Raw genomic sequence first — 18,156 nt, 5'->3', positions numbered from 1 at the left:
CCCACTGCTTTAACTCATTCTTGCCTAAGGCACCCCACTGCAGCTGCCCTGGCAGGACATGGACCAGATGGTCCTAAAGGGACTCTGAGCCCTACACATGCCTTTGTCTCAGACTGGGAGCATGTTGTTGTTGCATGAGCCTGATTCTACCATTCTACAGCTTGTTTTGCTCAGTAAGTATTGATAGATGTGAACTCTGATGAGCCTTGCTTTATCTAGTTTTGCTTCTCACCCCTAAGTAGAATCATAGGATCATTTGAGTTGGAAGGAGCCTGTAAAGGCCATCTGGTCCAACTCTCTTGAAGTGAAGAGGGACACCTCCAGCTAGATGAGGTTCTCGGAGCCCTGCCCAGCCTCTCCTTGAAAGTCTCCAGGGACAAGGCATCCACCACCTCTCTGGTCGACCTGTTCCAGGGCCTCTCCACCCTTATCGTAAAAAACTTCTTCCTTACATCCAATCTAAATCTCTCCTCTTTGAGTTTGTAAGTGTTTCCCCTTATCCTATCACATCCTACCCTGACAGAGTCTCTGCCTGATAAGAAGAGGGGTGAAGAAGCATGCTCATGTATAGCACCAAGCTTGAAGGCAATATTTGAGTACTTCAACCTTTTTAAGAGCACATATTCTCATAACTAAATTGCCTACCAACTACGTGGCAGGAAAAATACAAGTTGCCTGTCTGAACAGTACTCAGTTGGAAGGCTATCCATGCTTCTTCTGGAGCACCTGACAAATATATGGGATTTTTTTATACTCAATTATTGTAGACAAAATCAATCTGAGACAACGTTTATCTACAGTGAGAATCAGGGCTTGTTCGTTTGCATTCAGGGCTATGTTAGTATAGTAATATTATCTCCTAGGACCAGAGCTAGGGCCACTATGTGCCCTGCAAGCACGCTCTGTGCCTCAGTTTGTCCTGAGGCCTGACCTATATTCTGTCCCCAGCTTTGCCATTGGTCTGTTCCCTGGCCCACATGCAAGTTGCCCAGACCTCACTGAAATCTTCTGCACGCTGTGTCCTTGTCTGGTGCAGATGCACAACAAATTGGTAGGTCTACCAAACGTTAAATTGCAAAGAAGCCTATATTAATGCTTCTGTAATAATAATTCAAGGAAAGGAGCTACCCTTCACCATCTGTTTGTACAGTACTCGCACAAGGGAGTGCTGATCTATTACAGATAATAAATAGTCATTGATTTGCTTATCTCTCCATCAGCTTTGGTTCAGAGGGAGATACGATGATTGAGTACCTGCAGAAACCTTCGCTGGTTGGGAGCATTTTGGACACATTTTCTATATTTACATCAGGCAGGATTTAGTCTATTAAATTTAAGTGGTGCATTTTCAGTACTGCCAACACTTCTTTTCAGTAGAAGTGTTGTACATATTTGTTCAAGGTATCAATATCAATATGTGATTTGATGATTTTGTTCTCTGAACAAACATTCTTCCCAATTTAAATCTTTTCTTTCTAAACTATGGCTGTAAATCATTTATTTAAAATGGCACTTATAAAAACTTGTATCAGAGCCTCAGTGTGCTGTAGTCTAATGAAACCATTTTTATTTAAATTATAATACTGAAATATTTCTGTTGCTAAAATTCTGAAGAAAGTAGGAACACCAACAATAGAAGATTATTAGCTAATTACCTGGAATGAGCACTAAAATGATAAAACAGCCTTTTAGAGCTGATAGCTTCTTTTGCAGGTGCACAAATAATGGCTTGTTTTCAGGTTAGAACAGCTCATTTAAACATGGAAAACAGATCTGACAGCTGGGCAAAAAAAAAAAATAATCCTCTAAAACTAACGAAGGAGGCTAAGATACTACCTAAACCTTGAAGGATACAATCATAGAATAATTGAGGTTACAAAAGACCCCTAAGATCATCAAGTCCAACTGCCGACCCAACACTGTGTGCCTAACACATGTCCCTAGATGGGTCCAGAGTAGAAGCAGCAGACCAAGCAGCCTTGACTCATCACATAACTCAATCCTAAGCAGAGTAGGAACATTTTCCAGTGAATGAAGTACAGAATTGTAGGGGACAGTAAGCTAGTAACATCATGTTTTGTTTTTTTTTTCCAGGCAATGCTATTCTAACATAGCTATCTGGCTTCTGGTCTGCAATTGGTTTGTATCTGTCACATATAGAGGTGTCCAAGTCTGTCTGCAGGCACCAGCAGTGACATTTTTAGAAATGTGCAACTGCACTTTGCCAGAACTACCTGTGCTGTCAGTTTGAGTATCTGCATAAACCTCTCTGTCCAAGGCCATTTGGATTTCAGAATCTATAAGTACACTTGTGTTTCCTTAGGAGCTTTATCTCTTCTTGCTCACAGTATGGAAAATGTCAGTGCTGCCAGCTTCCTAAAAACTTGTTCTTGTTCATCACAGCAATGGTGACCAGTAGCAGTTCATATACTTCATCTAGACATAGAGAGTTTTCTGTGTTTTGGTGGTACTATTATTATTATTATTGTTGTTGTTGTTGTTATTTTATTATTTTATTATTTTTTCCCTGATAAACCAATTATGTTTTATTGTATGGTTTGATAAGCTTTTTTTATATTTATGTTTTGAGCAGACTGTAAGCAGTTGGGTTGAACTAAATGCTTTCAAACGCTGCTTTTCTTCACTTATATTTTAATTTTTCATTCAAATGCTACTTGGTACTATTACAAACCCAGATATATTCTAAACTACAAGGCACATAATTAGTAGTTTCCTATAGAAACTTATAAAAAATATATGTTCTTTGCATGTAAAAAATGTACAGTGCATTTAGAAAAAAAGATAAATGTAATTACAAATCTGCATATTTATGGTTAAATAGGAAGAATAAACTTTTTTAGGAGGAAAAGGATTAAAATAAATCAAGGGTTTTGCTAGCCAGCTTAAAATTTGGTTGACTTCAGGAGCTGGAAGTACCCATGTATGAGTATAGAATCATTGAATCATTAAGGTTGGAAAAGACCTCTAAGGTCATCTAGTCCCAGCTGCCAACCCATCATCACCTCTTCTCTCGTGTCATTAGTGATAGGACCAGAGGGAATGGCTTCAAGCTACGGCAGGGGAGATGCAGGCTGGACATTAGCAAATATTACTTTTCAGAAAGGATGGTCAGGCACTGGAATGGACTGCCCAGGGAGGTGGTGGAGTCACCAAGCCTGGGGGTGTTCAAGGAAAGACTGGATGTTGTGTTGAGGGACATGGTTTAGTGGGAGCTGTTGGGAATAGGTGAACAGTTGGACTGGGTGATCTTTTAGGTCTTTTCCAACCTTGGTGATTCTATGATTCTATGATTCTATGACCATACCCACCAAACCCTAAAAGTATAGGTTCCTTTTGCTTATTATCTCTCCTTGTTATGTGGCAACCCTAGACAAAACCAAGTAAGAGATTGATATTAACATGGTTTCACAAAACATTTGTGTTCTGTGGAGGTCTGACAAGACCTCATGTTCCAGAACTGTTTTCCTTTATATCCTAAGATGAGTAAGTGATAGCAGTTGCTGGTATTACTTTTTTATCCTGTTAAAAAGCTTCATAGTTATTAACCCTGTTCTGGCACTTTCGTTGCACAGGAAATTTTCTCTTATGGTACAGCAACAGGTGCCTGGAGCATCTGCCATCATTACAGCACTAGCATAGTAATCTCCCAAGCCCATGTGCTTAAAACTTTTTGAGGACATCTTCCTTTTGTTCTTTTTTGCTTGCTTTGCTGCACATTAGATTCAGAATCTTTTGCCTTAACAACTATTCTCCTATTCAAAGAAAAAAAAAAATTTTTTTCAAGAAGGAATTTCTTTAAAAGCAAGGGAACCATGAGAGTTCTTTGTCTCCCATCTAGTTACTAAAAACCATGAAACCATGAAAGTAGTCTAATACTTGAAAAGCCCCAGGCAACATTTACTGTGCACTGGGCATGGAAGAAGGAAGGTTGTGCACATTATCTTGCAGCACAAATGTGTAGGTAAGAAATGGCTGAGTTGTCTTACTATTTATGCATGTGCTGGAAGGAGAGGAAGAAGTTTCCCAAGATGTATAAATGTCGTATGGACACATGGTTCTACTCCAGTCCCAAATTGGATGAGAAGCATTGCTCAATGTGGAAAATCTGCCACCTGGGGATCAATCAGCTTTTTCAATGCTCTTTTGAGTACTGGTACTGTCCAACTGTCCAACAACTCCCAGAGGGGTCCTGAGAGAAGAATTAAAAATTATTTCAGGCTGCATGTGACATGAAGCAGGGATGTAGCCCTCCAGGTGATTAGCTGGAGGTCTGGAACGTGAGATTTTATTGTAGTCTTTATCTTATGACTGTGAGCGTGTTGGAGAAGGCTGAGGACAGTTCTGTTCTTGAAGGATGGTGATGAAGGTAGCTTACAGAGACGTGGATCCTATGGTTTCTAAAGATTTCTAAGTGCTAACTGCAGTCTGAATGGAGACAGCAAAAAGAGTTTGTCAGTGGGAAAACAGAAACAAGCAGAGCCGCTCTATAGGAGCTTAGGTTCTGGATAGTAAGGAAAAAGATGAAATCAACCAGGGCGATGTTTTTTCTTGTTAAATGTGTAGAATTCAGACCTGGTTTTCTCATGGCATTTGCAGGTTTGTTTTGTTTTTGTGAGAGTTCCCTTTCTTTCATACATACTTGGTACAGCCGCAACCTGACCTGTAGTGAAGCTGTCTGATTTCAGGCAGCCAACCATTTCAAATCTAATTCAGGATTCATGCAACAGATTTATCCCAGAGCGTGTTTCCCATTGATAGATTTTTTTTTTTTTACTTGTCCTTGATGAAACTGCATGTGAACTACCTGGCCTTGATGTGTGCTATGTCCTTGCAGGCCAATCTGCCCCTGCTGCAGCGGGAGCTGCTGCACTGTGCAAGGCTAGCCAAGCAGAACCCAGCCCAGTACCTCGCTCAGCACGAACAGCTGCTTCTGGATGCCAGCACCACCTCACCTGTTGACTCCTCAGAGCTGCTTCTCGATGTGAACGAAAACGGGAAGAGGCGAACTCCAGACAGGTGAGAAAGGCTGTGTCTCTTGGGTGCAGCGTGCTTGGCCTTGCATGGGGTGGGCTGGGGATCTGGGCTGGGAAGTTCAGTGCCAGGACAAGAGGCAGTGGGCATAAACTGGAGCACAGGGGCTCTCTCTGAGCACCAGGCAGCACTGCTGTGCTGTGCAGTGCTGGAGCACTGGCACAGGTTGCCCAGAGGCTGTGGGGTCTCCTCCTTGGAGACCTTCAGAAGGTGTCTGGCCATGGAACTGGGCCCCCTGCTCTGGGTGCTGGAGCAGGGGTGATTTTGAGGGATCCAGAGGATCCTGCCAGTCTCAGCCATCCTGGGGCTCTGGGATTCTCTGCCCTGGGTGCAGGTCTTTCCTTTAGGGCAGTTGTGTAGCATGCAGATTGCCTTTGTGTACTTGTACATTTATATATATGCACACACTGACTCATGCAGTAAAATCATCTGAGGACACAACATGGCCATCCCTACACAGAAGTAACGCTGACCAGTTAGTGCCTTACTAACCATTTGCTTCAGTTTTTCTGTGAAGTGTGGAGTAAATCTCTCCAACTCCATATATAAGTTATTTGTATTAAGTGATTTCTTGGACAAGTAGCAAATACGGTGAAGATGGCTAAATACTGATATTGGAATGCTCCAGAGTGCAGTCAGGGATTTGAGTCTTTCTGCTGTGCCATGTTTTATGCACAGCATAAGGATGTGCTTAAGATTTGTTCTGAACACGAGAAATGTTCGCTGAAATCTGTTGTCTTGTTAAGCTGAGAGTCTGTGCAGAAACAGAGCAAGTGCCTGTGTGTACAGTAGCTTTTGGATACTGTATTTTCTCTTTTTCTTATTTGAGTAAAGTTCTTTGTTTAGTTCTTTGTTTAGTACAAGAAAAAGACCATTGTGGTCATTTCTTGTTGACCAACTTCTTGTGCTAGTATTTGAAATTCATTTAACATACAAATGTTACCTTTGGGAGGACCAAATATTGAATTTATTCTTAGTTTTGTTTGCCACAGGCCTTTATAATATAGAAAGCTTTTATAAAGCTGTTCTGCCCAGTCTAGCTAGCTGCACACACAAGGCGTTGCAGGCATCCTAGTTACCTTATAAAAGGATTAAGGTGAAGGTTTACAAAGTCAGGAAGGACTGCAATTCTACGTAGATTCTACATAGATGGCAGTTCTTACATGCTTTTTAATGGAAACTGGCTATGATGGCACAAATTCGGATATCAGATTGTTATCAGCAAAACGTTCTGCACCAGAGGGTGGTGGGCATGGAACAGAATGCCTAGAGCAGTTGGGCAGAGCCGTGAGCTGACAGAGCTCAAAGGAGTGCTTGGACAGTACTCTCGGACAAAGGGTTTGAATTCTGGGTGGACTTGTGTGGAGCCAGGCTGCCCAAGGAGGTTGTGGATGCCCCATCCCTGGAGGCATTCAAAGCCAGGCTGGATGTGGCTCTGGGCAGCCTGGTCTGGTGGCGACCCTGCACATAGCAGGGGGGTTGAAACTGGATGATCATTGTGGTCCTTCTCAATCTAGGCTGTTCTATGATTCTATGATCCGAATGGGTCCTGGCCAACTCCAAATATTGTATGGTTCTATGAAGTGTATAGATAAAGAATGAAGGCTTCCAATACTAGTAGAGACAAAATTTAACATCAAATATTGGAGCTCACAGGAATGAGATATTCATGAGGCTAGATCTTGAAAATATTGCATAGTAAAATAAAAAGCAGAAGTGATAGTAAGATTTAACTTAGCCATTAAGTAGTAAAAAAAGGGAAAATATTTGAAACTGGCGTACTTTGGCTGATGTCTCTGGGAAATCCTGATGTGCTAGCATGAAAATAAAGAGATCTGTAGTGTACCTTTTCTGTTCTCTCTATTTTTTCCTGTCAGCTAAGATGAGCTAAAACAGCCATTGATGCTAACACAAAGTTGCTAACTGGATCTTAGAAAGAGGATTAATTTTCAGACATTTTCCATGCAAGATCTTGAGCCACATAAAGAGATAACATTTCCAAAGCTGAGGTTTAGCTCCCTGGGGCAATTCTGCTGCATGCTCTTGGTCTTTGCAGAGTAGCATACCAAAACATGTATACACTGTAGGGAAAAGAAGACCTCTTAAAATCTTGTAGATCTTGTGAATGATTTAAATATCAGCATGATGTTGTCCAGTGTCAGTAGTAGACATGGTATTTCTCCTGTAAATATATTGAATTACCTTATAAGCCCATGAGGCTTGGCAGAGTATGAAGGTGGGGTGGGACGCACCTTTCTGATAGCCTTAGCTTACTTTTGCTGTTAATAGCAGTTTGAGTTGCTTCTCCTGTATGACCATAAAGACAAAATGAGCAATACAGTATTCCTTTGTTTCTCCACTAATGTTCAGTTTGATATGATGAATTGCAGTGGTTTTTTGGTAAGTACCATCTCACCTGTTGTATGGGAGAGATGGATGGTGAAGGTGAAGACCAGTCTGAGAACTTTGTGAAAGTTGTGAAAGGACCCCTATGAGTCTTAGAGTAGAAAGGACATGAGGAGTTGCTCACAGGGGGATCGACAGATCAGGAGAATATTGGATTTTAAAGTCTTATAATTAAAAGTGTGAGCTAGACCTGGGGATGTTTCAGTCTGTTTTATGGATTTTATTTCTATACTAATGTACATAGTTGCTTTGAAAGCCTCTGTTCATGATGCTATTGCCTTTACAGCTGAAGTTACTCTCCAGCTCCTTCCAGCTCAGGGAGTCTCCAATTCCTCTCCATGTCATAGTGCAGCTTTTATGGCAAGCCAGGAGAGAAATGTGGAGAGTGAGCTTTGGAAAGCTGCTCATGTGGGAGCACATTGGGTGGCAGAACTTGTGCTCTGTGCTGCTCAGTGCAAGCAGATGAAGCTGTTAGCTGCCTGGCAGCTTCTGAGAATGCTCACTTGGAATTAGACACCTTAATTCTGGAGGCAAGGGCATTTCAGAGACACACACCTTTATCTATCTATCTGTCTATCTATCTATCTATCCTATCTATCTGCCAGGTTCTCTGATATTATCTTAAAAGACCTGGAAAAACTGCCTACTTCAACCATTAGAATAGCTCCTTGAGCTCGAGGATAGTTGTGCTTTTTGTTTCTTTGTCTACAGAATCAAACAACCCCATCATTGGTTAATAGTTCCTGGATCACTGTTGTGTATCATTGAAACAATGCAATAAATAAATAAATAAATCATAATAAAATATAAATATATAATATTTATTTTATTTATATTTTATTTATATTATGCCTATATAAATATATTTATATGTATATATTTATATATTAAAAATACATATCCTATAGATAGTATAATATATTTAATGTATAAAATTATATATAATATAAAATAAAATATAATGAATATATGTGTGTATATATATACATGTATGTATATATTAAATGTATATATAAATGTGTGTGTATATATATACAGATATATATACACACACACACACATATATATAATATACATGCTTAAATAAACCACAAAAAAACTGTCCTTAGAGTTAGAGCATGCCCAGACCAAGTATAGAAACCAAATACTTGTCTAGCTTGTCTAGCTTGATACTTACCAAGATATACATTATTTTAATTGTTTACAGAGCAGCAGGGGGAAACATAGATCTTTTGTTGAGATGTCTAAGTAGATTAGAAATATACTAATAAATATACAGTGGAAGATAATAGGCGTCTTTTTAGAGGAGGGATTTCTATGACCCTGTTGTTAAATATGTGGCAAAAAGTGCCTGAAAGGCAACATCTTTCAAGGAGAACTAAGTGTGGTTGGAACAATTTTGTTTGGAGATGTATCTGTCGCTAGAGTAAATGTGTTATTTTTTCACTTCCCATGGGAAATGGGATATACATCCCATTATATATCATCATGCATTACCATTTATCATGTATATCATATTTAGATGTGTGTGTATATTAGATAATGATATATATAGATTATACACACACATGTATATGAGAAAATATGCGCACATATCCTTCTGTATTTACATTATTCTTTCGGGCACAGATAGCTGCATAGTGTTGACTCCAACAGACATAAAAATTCAGTAAGGGATTAAGTGAAGAAGGTAGAATGAGTGTATTGCAGATAAATACATGCACCTCTTCATTTTTTGTTAAGGAAAATATATCTTCAGTAATTCTCACTGCTTATAATTTCAGAGTCTTTTTGGCATATGCATTTTCTAGTTCTAGTTATTTATCTGCCTATCCAAAGCTACTCTATGTGAGGTTTTATAGAGCAATCTGACAGCAGAGCTTCGTGTTTTACTGAATGTTTTCTTGGTGCATATGGTCTGACACGGATGAGCAGCCACGGTGAGATTTTGGAGTCTATTAAACTAGCTCATTAAAAAGATCAATCTGTTTCTGTAATAACACTGGGAACCATCAGTCACTGCAAGAGAGAAAAACTGACACCTGAGGAGACAACACATTTTAGTAATTTGTTCATGACATGTCATGAACAAAGTGTTCACTATATTTTGTTTACAACTTCTGAAGTTTACATGCTACTATAGTAAAGCAAAGGAACTTGGACCAATATGAGTTTTTATTTTGGTGAATGAATGCGTGGATATAAATAACACGATTTTAAATACATTAACTGGAAAAGGCTTTTTGCTAATTAGTCATCCTCTGTGACTGCTAGAAAAGATTGTATGGCACGTGAGCATGTCATGTAATGGTTCTACATTTATGACAGCTGCCTACAAAGTAAATGTAGGATATTTTTAAGAAAAAAGAAACCCAGAATGTTAGAATATCTCTAATTTTGACTGAGAAGAAAATGGAATTATTATGATTGTTTTGAGCCTTTTCAAAGTGATGATGTGATGGCTGAACCCTCACATCTCTTAACAGTGAATTCACGTGGAAGGTACCTGAGCATAAGGGCCGGCTTCAATAACTGTTAACAAAATCTTTTTGTTTGAAGAAGCTCTAGTGCTCCTCAATAAGGAGAAAGATACTCACAGCACCTAGAGCTGTGCTTCTTATAAGCCATTTGTAATTATCAGGAGTTTAATTTTATTAATATAAAGGGTTAGCAAGATGATGTCAAGATCTTTTGGAACACAAGCAAAATAAGAATTTTCTCCAATGAAGCATTATCAATATGCTGGTGTTTTGTTTTGTTTTGTTTTGTTTTTTTGATGTTTTTACATAGAGCAGTGAATTACAGTTAATTAAATATAGAGCATTCCTAAAAAAAGACACAGAAATGCCTGTAGAGTAAGGAGCAACTACAGACATTTGTACAATAATAGTACAATAGTAGTGTTGCCATCCACTATTGCATAGAAAATCAAACTTGGATTTTCTTTGATTGTTTTCCTCCTTGCCACAGTTTTCTGATTTGCTTTTCCTACACTGAGCTATTTGAGCATGTCAGTGAAGTTAATTTACAGTTTCTGATTTCTTTCCCCATCTTTGTTGGGGACTTCATTAGCATAGGATACTTTCACAAATAAATAGTTTGGCTTATACGTACAAAAGAACCCATATTTTGCTTGCACAGTAACATTACAATTGAAAAATCTGAATGTTGAGTTTGAGTAGATACATGCAAAAAAGACAACTAAATTTTAAAAATTGTCTTCGAGAGATGTCAAAAACATCAATACCTATTGAAAGTTATTGCAAACAGATTCCATCATGCCAAGAGTCATTAAAAATATATTGTGATCCTTGCTTGGCCTCTGGATTCATGTATCGGTTGACTGCTTCAGTTCTGCAGTTACATGAGTAACCATCAGGTCATCAGGTGATTTGGGTGAACAATATCCTCTCTGGCCCAGCTCTTAAAGCTGTCGCATTGGAAGGGTTGACTGCAAGTATTTCTGGAATCTGTGGGGGCAGTTAGACTAGATGAATAGCGTCCATTGTATGTTTTGAATAAAGCAGTCTTACAAAATATTTTGCACCCCTTATTCGGAGCAGTGATCCTAAAGCTCCCTGTGTAGGTGGGCATGAGTGTACCTGAACAGTTCTGTTCACAAAGTGAATTAAGGTTCCTTTCTTTTATTTTTCAGAACCAAAGAAAACGGCTTTGACAGAGAGCCTTTGCACTCAGAGCATCCAAGCAAGCGGCCCTGCACTATTAGCCCAGGCCAGCGGTACAGTCCAAATAATGGCTTATCTTATCAGCCCAATGGTCTGCCTCATCCCACCCCACCTCCACCTCAGCATTATCGTTTGGATGATATGGCCATTGCCCACCACTACAGGGACTCATACAGACACCCCAACCACAGGGACCTCAGGGACAGAAACAGACCTATGGGTAAGGCATGTTGATTTTCTGCATTGCTTTTTTGAGGTTTCTTTTTCCTTTGTAAGATGTAGCCTTTTTTGCTGTTTGTCCATCTGGCTACTTTTCCTGGTTTTACTGCAGATTTGTATTTTTAAAAATGGACTGAATTGTGCATTTAGTACACTCTAATGCAAGAGCATTAGAAGGAGGAACCCTTGCTCTTACAGCTGCATAGTTAACGTAGATGCTCAGGTGTCTGCCAAGCAAGGATAGGTGGATCATCTTAAATTTCTTCTGATATCTCATTTGGGACAGTAAAACAAATTGGTATAGCTTGCTTTCAGTGCACTGCAATGTGGGGATGTCTGCAGAAGATGTGTCTGCAGAAGCACCACACCCTATGCAGGACTTGCTGCAGCATGCATTGGGTTACAGGGATGGCTGATGCTCTTGGATTTGCCTAGCTTGCTTCACATCTGCACATACTGTTCTTGGCTTCTTTTAAACAAATCTTCAGTAAAAGAGGAACGTTTACAAATATTCAGCATCTGTATAGAGGAGGCTAAACAAGAAGCAAGTGTCAGTTCCTCTGAGTGTTGATAATAAATACTGACGTGGTTCTACCATGTTGTCAGCTGCTGTGTTTTATGTGCTGCATTTTAACCACAAGTTGTTTAAAACATCTGTGAAGGGATGAACCCTTAATGATGCTCTGTTGATATGGTAGCAATTACTGCATTTAGTGAAATAACTTTTAAGTTTACACTAATATTTTTTCAACTTTTGAAGTACAGCTAATATTTGATACAGTTCCGAAATAAGTGCCTTTCTGACTTCCTCAAGAAGTGCAAATGAAAAATGATATATTGCATTATATTACTGTATATTTCAGAAAGAGTTATAGCTTTATTTGAGAGGTTATCTTACAGCCTGCAGAACTTGCAGAATTGAAGACAGTATATTGAGTAAAACAGTAGCATCTAATGTGAGGAAAAATCCAATGACAGCTTTTAATGTAGTTTTTAAGTATCTGTTTATTTTTGTGGTGGTATTCCTCTAATAGACCAGCTGATATATGATATGTAGATAGACACATATATTCAGTGGGCTCTTCTTTCTTTTTTTCTTTTCCCCTAGAGGACTTCCAACACTGTAAACATGATTTGCTCCTTTTTGGCAGGGTTGCATGGCACACGTCAAGAAGAAATGATTGATCACAGACTAACAGACAGAGAATGGGCAGAAGAGTGGAAACACCTTGACCATGTAAGGGCTAAATACGCTTATGTGTAATTGTCTAAAAGGAGCTCTCTAAAACAGGCATTTGTTTGGAAAATACTGTTGATTAAAGCTGGGGGCTTGATGTTCCCTATTAGCTAGCTCATATTAGGCCTGCTGTTCAAATATGTATACAAATTGGAGTATCCTAGTTATTACAGACTACCAAATGGGGAAAGGACTCTGCTGTGTAGGCACTGAGTATGAGACACATGGCCGTCAGTTTTAGAACTGGTTAATTGGAGATTGTTAGCTCTTGAGAACATTTGTAAACATCAATTCTGGGTCATGTCACCAGGCCTTTGTGGTGCTGTGTGATACTGATAATGGTACTACAGTCCTTTCAGTTTACTTCTTTTCCCTTTCTTCCAAGAATCTATATCTTTACAGTTTAAGATAACGAGTTAAAGAAGGAATCATTATTCTTAAGACTGGATTTTTTCAGGTGTGTTTAGAAAAACAGAGAGAGACACCTTCATTCGTAAAGCCCAAGCACTGAGCATATAAACATTTATTGTACTGTCAATTTATGAATAAAATATTCTTTTTTATTTCTCTGCTGTGGCTAGCTGTTAAACTGTATAATGGACATGGTGGAAAAAACTAGGCGATCTCTCACTGTACTTCGGCGATGTCAAGAAGCAGACCGTGAGGAGCTGAATTACTGGATACGGCGGTACAGTGATGCAGAAGATTTAAAAAAAGGTGGTAACAGCAGCAGCAGTCATTCCAGACAGCAGAGTCCAGTGAATCCAGATCCAGTTACATTAGGTACAGTATCCTCATTAAATATTGTTTTCTGGTCTTGTTTCCGCTCAGCTAAATGCTAGATGGTGTTTGCATTTGCTCACCTGATTCTTTCCTAGTAGGGATACAGTATTCGTCTCTGGTGAATACTAAATTAACTATAACTATGTATTATATTGATGTATAATACTATGCCCAAATAACCTCATTTATGGGTGATATGGTTTGGGTTTGGTGGTGATTCCTGATAATTTGCGTTTCTTTCAGAAATGTCTGAGGGTGGTGGGGCAGAGGGACAGCCTTCGTGCAGGGCTGGCACAGCAATGAGAACTGCACCAACCCTGACTTTCTCTCCCCCCCTTATCTACTTGATTAAGGAAATCTATAGGTGCTTCTGGATTGTTAGCACTCTAAAGTGAAGGGCTTTACCATTCTGAGGTCAAATGAGTTAACTTGGAATTTTCCTTTTCTAAGGAAATGGGACTCACTGTAAGGGAGTGTAATGACAGGGGGAATGGATTTAAACTAAAAGAAAGAAGATGTAGTTTAGAAGCTGGGAGGAAAGTCTTGGCTCAGAAGGCAGCGAGGCACTGGCACAGGCTACCCGGAGAAGCTGCGTATGCCCCATCCTTGGAGGTGTTTAAGGCTAGTTGGGGTGGACCTTTCAGAAAGCCTGCCTATAGCAGGAAGGTTGAAACCAGATGACCTTTAAGGTCCCTTCCAACACAAGCCATTATATGATGCAATGAAATGAAGAAATATATAAAGATAAGGACATTTCTTGGCTGTACTTGGTTTCCATGTAAGAAAGAAGTAGCAACATCTGTGATGCCCACAACCGTGCACATGTATTTGTGTTCACTGCTGCATTCTGTGCAGAGCTGTCTGAGCTAGGTGGTGTACTGCACGCTTTGAGCCCAGCAGAACTCAGTGCTTAACTGCAAGAAGCAGACTAAGCAGATGGATGTCCACCCCATGCTGACACATTCACACACACAAAGTACCTCCAAAAATAATTCTAGGATGACTGTGTAAACAGAAGATTTTATTCTGTGGGCTTTCTGTATTTTATTAATATGTTGGTTGGCGTTTGCCTCATCCCTTCACTTTTATGACAAGTGAAATAAAGAGTCCCATCTTGGTGAATACTTTTTATTGTTCTCTGTTATTTAAAAGAGGACAGCAAACTATGATTGTTTTAGTAATATTTATCTTTTTAAAAATATGCATATCAAATGCTATCTACTTAAAATCATTGTAAATCATTGTCATTAGCAGAATCGTACATGTATGCTGTTTCACAAGTGTATTTCATTTAAATCTGTTTTTTTGCCTTTGCCCTGAAAAATAATTTATGAAATCTGTAACTTAATTGTAAATAGAGAAGCAGAAAACCAAATCTAATGCCTTCTCCATTATCCTTTTTGTAAATCTCTGGATTCTTACTGTAATATTTATTGCCTCTTGATAACAAACACACCATTTTTTTGTGTCTGTCAAATGATCTGAGACAATAGCTCTATAAATTAGCTTCATTTAGTGAAAGGAGAGGTTATGGAAATGCTGTTCCCAACTTCACTAATAAGCTTAGTCCCTAGAGAAGCCCTTCTCAGAAAGAAGTGTTCAGGTAATGGCTTGTACGAATAGCGTTAAATGTAATGTAAAGAAAGGCTCATAAATATGACATCTGAAATGCTAGTCACATCTCCAGATTCAGGAAAAGCATTCGAGGAAACCCCTGGATGAAAGGCAGTGGCAGCCATCCCTAGTAAAGCTAGAGTGCAAAGAGAGCTTCTAAGTATAATTTGTATAATTTGTATGTAAAAGAAGTGGAAGGAAACTGCATTTTTATTATAATTCCCACCAATAAATTGAAACTCGGGACATTCACCAGAATTTCAGAGATCTGCAGTCCAAGAAAGATAGCCATAACAACCATACTCGCAAAAGATAAAATGATGGTAAGAAGTACAGTCAGATCCCTATTTTATTGTTATGTTTGGTTGGAAAAAAACCTGTTTTTGGAAAAAAGTCTGTTTGCTTAGAAAGAGTCGATGACATCTCTGCAGCACTGTGGATATAATTTAACTGGTTGGAGTCAGTCCATTCCAATTTCAATGTGCCACATTTCAGTTATTTTGCTTTAAAAACTGCTCCCCTGGACTTGTGGACATGTAACTTTGATCACTTCAGTACTGTAGTATTCACATCAGTCCTAAGTATTGATAAGAAGGGCTTTTATAGCTGGAATATAAAGCACAAGAGTGCACAGAGACTATGGAAGTTTAATAATTTTCTCAAGTAATCTGGTTAACTAAATGAAAACTGTGAACATTCAGAAGGATAATAAAATTGAAGCAGTGCCTGTGAGTTTTGATGCTCTTCTGCTTAGGGAATTTTATTTTAGCTTTGAAGCGAAGAGGGAGGGATTGAAAAATTTCTCCAATATTTTAATTAAAGTGCCACAACATATAAATATAGCTATTTGCTGCACGGATTGTAAATGTCAGTGTTTCTCTCCTGTACTTACTTTTAAATGAAGTAATCCACCCTTTAAATCCATCTTGTCATCTCTACTAGCAAGGGGTGAGGGGAGAGGGGGGGCGGAGGGCCATATGGCTACAGTATCCATGTCTTTGTTTCTTTCTGTGTATGATCAAAATAGCATCATTTGGAGTGATAAGTCATAAGCATTATGTCGTGGTCTTCATTGATAGCACTTCCTGAAATACTCCAAACTGAAATTTAGAATTGCTGGTTGCATCCAAAGGAACGTGAAGAAAATTCTGGTCATTTTGAACCAGTAGACCATTCCTGCAAGGTGTATTTTATGCTTCTTTTAATTTGACATCTCTGTAAATCATTCTGAGCTTGATGGTTCACGGTATCTGATGAGCATTTTCCTGTTGATATTTTTAATTAAAAAGTCAAATGATATATTTTATTATCAGTTTTAGTGCAATGGAATCCCATACATGCATTAGCCACTTACAACAGGTTACAAGATGCCATTATTCTCTGATAGCATACTGAAGGTAAAATAGGTCCATTCATTTTGGTCTGAATAATACATGTTTATGAAAGTCTAAAAATGACTCATACTTTATATATATTCACTTGATGAACTGTGATGGTCCATGAAGTAAATAATACATCATCTGACTCTTCCATTTCTGCTGAAGCATTTCAGTACTGCATACTGCAAGAGGACTGAATCACTTTAGTCCTAATAGTGAATAATTACACATATCAGAGAATGTATACTGAAATACACACAGTAGGATAAATTAAAGATGAGTGTTCTTCAACATCGTGGGTTATGAACAAGATCTGTAACTTTACTGAGTGCAGCTGTAGCTCTAGATAAGTGGTATAGGCACACATCACAAGGTTTGTAGCAGAGTTGATATTTGGTGAATTTATTGGAATGGTAATCTTACAATTTCTTTCGTTTTGTTTGAAATCTCTGACTTAAGAGTGCCAATATGTGCAAGATTTGCCCCCAGGAAGCTACAATTCTCAGAAGTATATGAATTTGTCAAAAATAGATAGGTTAGCCATTTCTTAATACACTTTTAATAGTTAATCCTTCCAGAGTTTGTTTATGTTGTATCAAATGTTGCTTACCCTAGTACTTCCAGTGTTAACTAGGGCATTCCTGCTGATATTTGTCTGTTTGTGCCACAGTTACAAAATCTTTTCCTTTGCCCTTTGCAGATAATCAGCATTGCTGCAATACGTGTCACATTCTCAACATGAGCTAACAGAGATGCTGTCAGTATCACAGTAAAATTTATGATTTGTAATTCTAGAATATAAAGCCTCTGTAATACTGGTCACTGATGTTATTAAATATTACTCTTAATCCACAAGCTGCACAGGAGGTTTGGGCTGGATTGTGGGAGCATGAATTGCAGGCTGCAATGTAGGGCTGCGACCACAGAAACCAGCGGCATTTGTATTTTCAGTGTTCAGTTCTGACTGCTTTGGGTAACTTTTATCTGTTCTTTATACTACACTTGTCACTGTTGTGCTCTGCAAAACAACTCACAAGTGACATGGAAGAGGAAAGTATCTACTGCTGCTAGTTGCTGGAAATTGCATCTTGGTTGAGGATAGCGGAGGAGATGATACAGCAATGCACTACTTTTCTTAGTCCTTTAAAATGAGAGCACAACTATATTTTTAATGTGATTTCATGAGTATTCAAGGAGTGTTACAGTAGCCACAAAAAAACATATTAGAGGGCAGAGGAGGAAAGATGTACACAAATAGTTGAAACTCATGTCCTTCATCAAAGTTAGCAAAGTTATTTCACTTAGTATTACACTTCTTCAGATTTATACTTCAACTTCTGAGCCTGATGCTTAAAAAGAAAGGGTGGTGAATGTTTAATATTTATTTCTCTGAGGGGTTTTTTCTTTGTTACCAGTGTCTCACCAGTTGTGTTATATTTATTGTAGGGTAGAATGAAGCAAAACTTGCACATATAATATGTATAAATACAAATAAATCTCTGTATTTTTCATATGTTAATCAGTCTGTGTTTCTGACTTAAAAGGTCCTCAAATGATCAGCTGTTCATCTCCGTTTCTTACTGTTTTGTGATTATAAACTTGGATGTCATTATCTAGTGACAAAAACTTCCATTATTTTATATTTTCAACTCATCTCTATTCCATCTTTCCAAACATGGATTAGATTTTTTTGAACACAATTTACTTTTAAGTATTTCTATTCTATTTTCCCAGGTTTGGTTCTTATAATGTGAAAGTTCATCTCCTTTTTTTGGTTCTA

The 18,156-nt window shown here is 38.5% G+C and overlaps 1 protein-coding gene across 6 annotated transcripts in view; it reads left to right on the top strand.

Annotated features, from left to right (window-relative positions):
- The window catches only part of RUNX1T1 (RUNX1 partner transcriptional co-repressor 1), a 109,973-nt gene that overhangs the window by 69,532 nt on the left and 22,285 nt on the right, over positions 1–18,156 (top strand). For all 6 annotated transcript variants that reach the window (XM_052703357.1, XM_052703356.1, XM_052703355.1 and 3 more), the window contains 4 exons: positions 4,856–5,037; positions 11,114–11,364; positions 12,515–12,600; positions 13,182–13,383. In XM_052703357.1, the coding sequence (XP_052559317.1) occupies positions 4,856–5,037; positions 11,114–11,364; positions 12,515–12,600; positions 13,182–13,383 (721 nt within the window). The remainder of the gene's footprint in view (positions 1–4,855; positions 5,038–11,113; positions 11,365–12,514; positions 12,601–13,181; positions 13,384–18,156) is intronic.

The sequence above is a fragment of the Tympanuchus pallidicinctus genome, unplaced genomic scaffold (genome assembly GCF_026119805.1).
Source record: "Tympanuchus pallidicinctus isolate F22 unplaced genomic scaffold, pur_lepc_1.0 scaffold5, whole genome shotgun sequence".
Classification (NCBI taxonomy): Eukaryota; Metazoa; Chordata; class Aves; order Galliformes; family Phasianidae; genus Tympanuchus; species Tympanuchus pallidicinctus.
The sequence above is the reverse complement of the archived record's forward strand: the minus strand, read 5'-3'. Positions and strand labels throughout refer to the sequence as shown.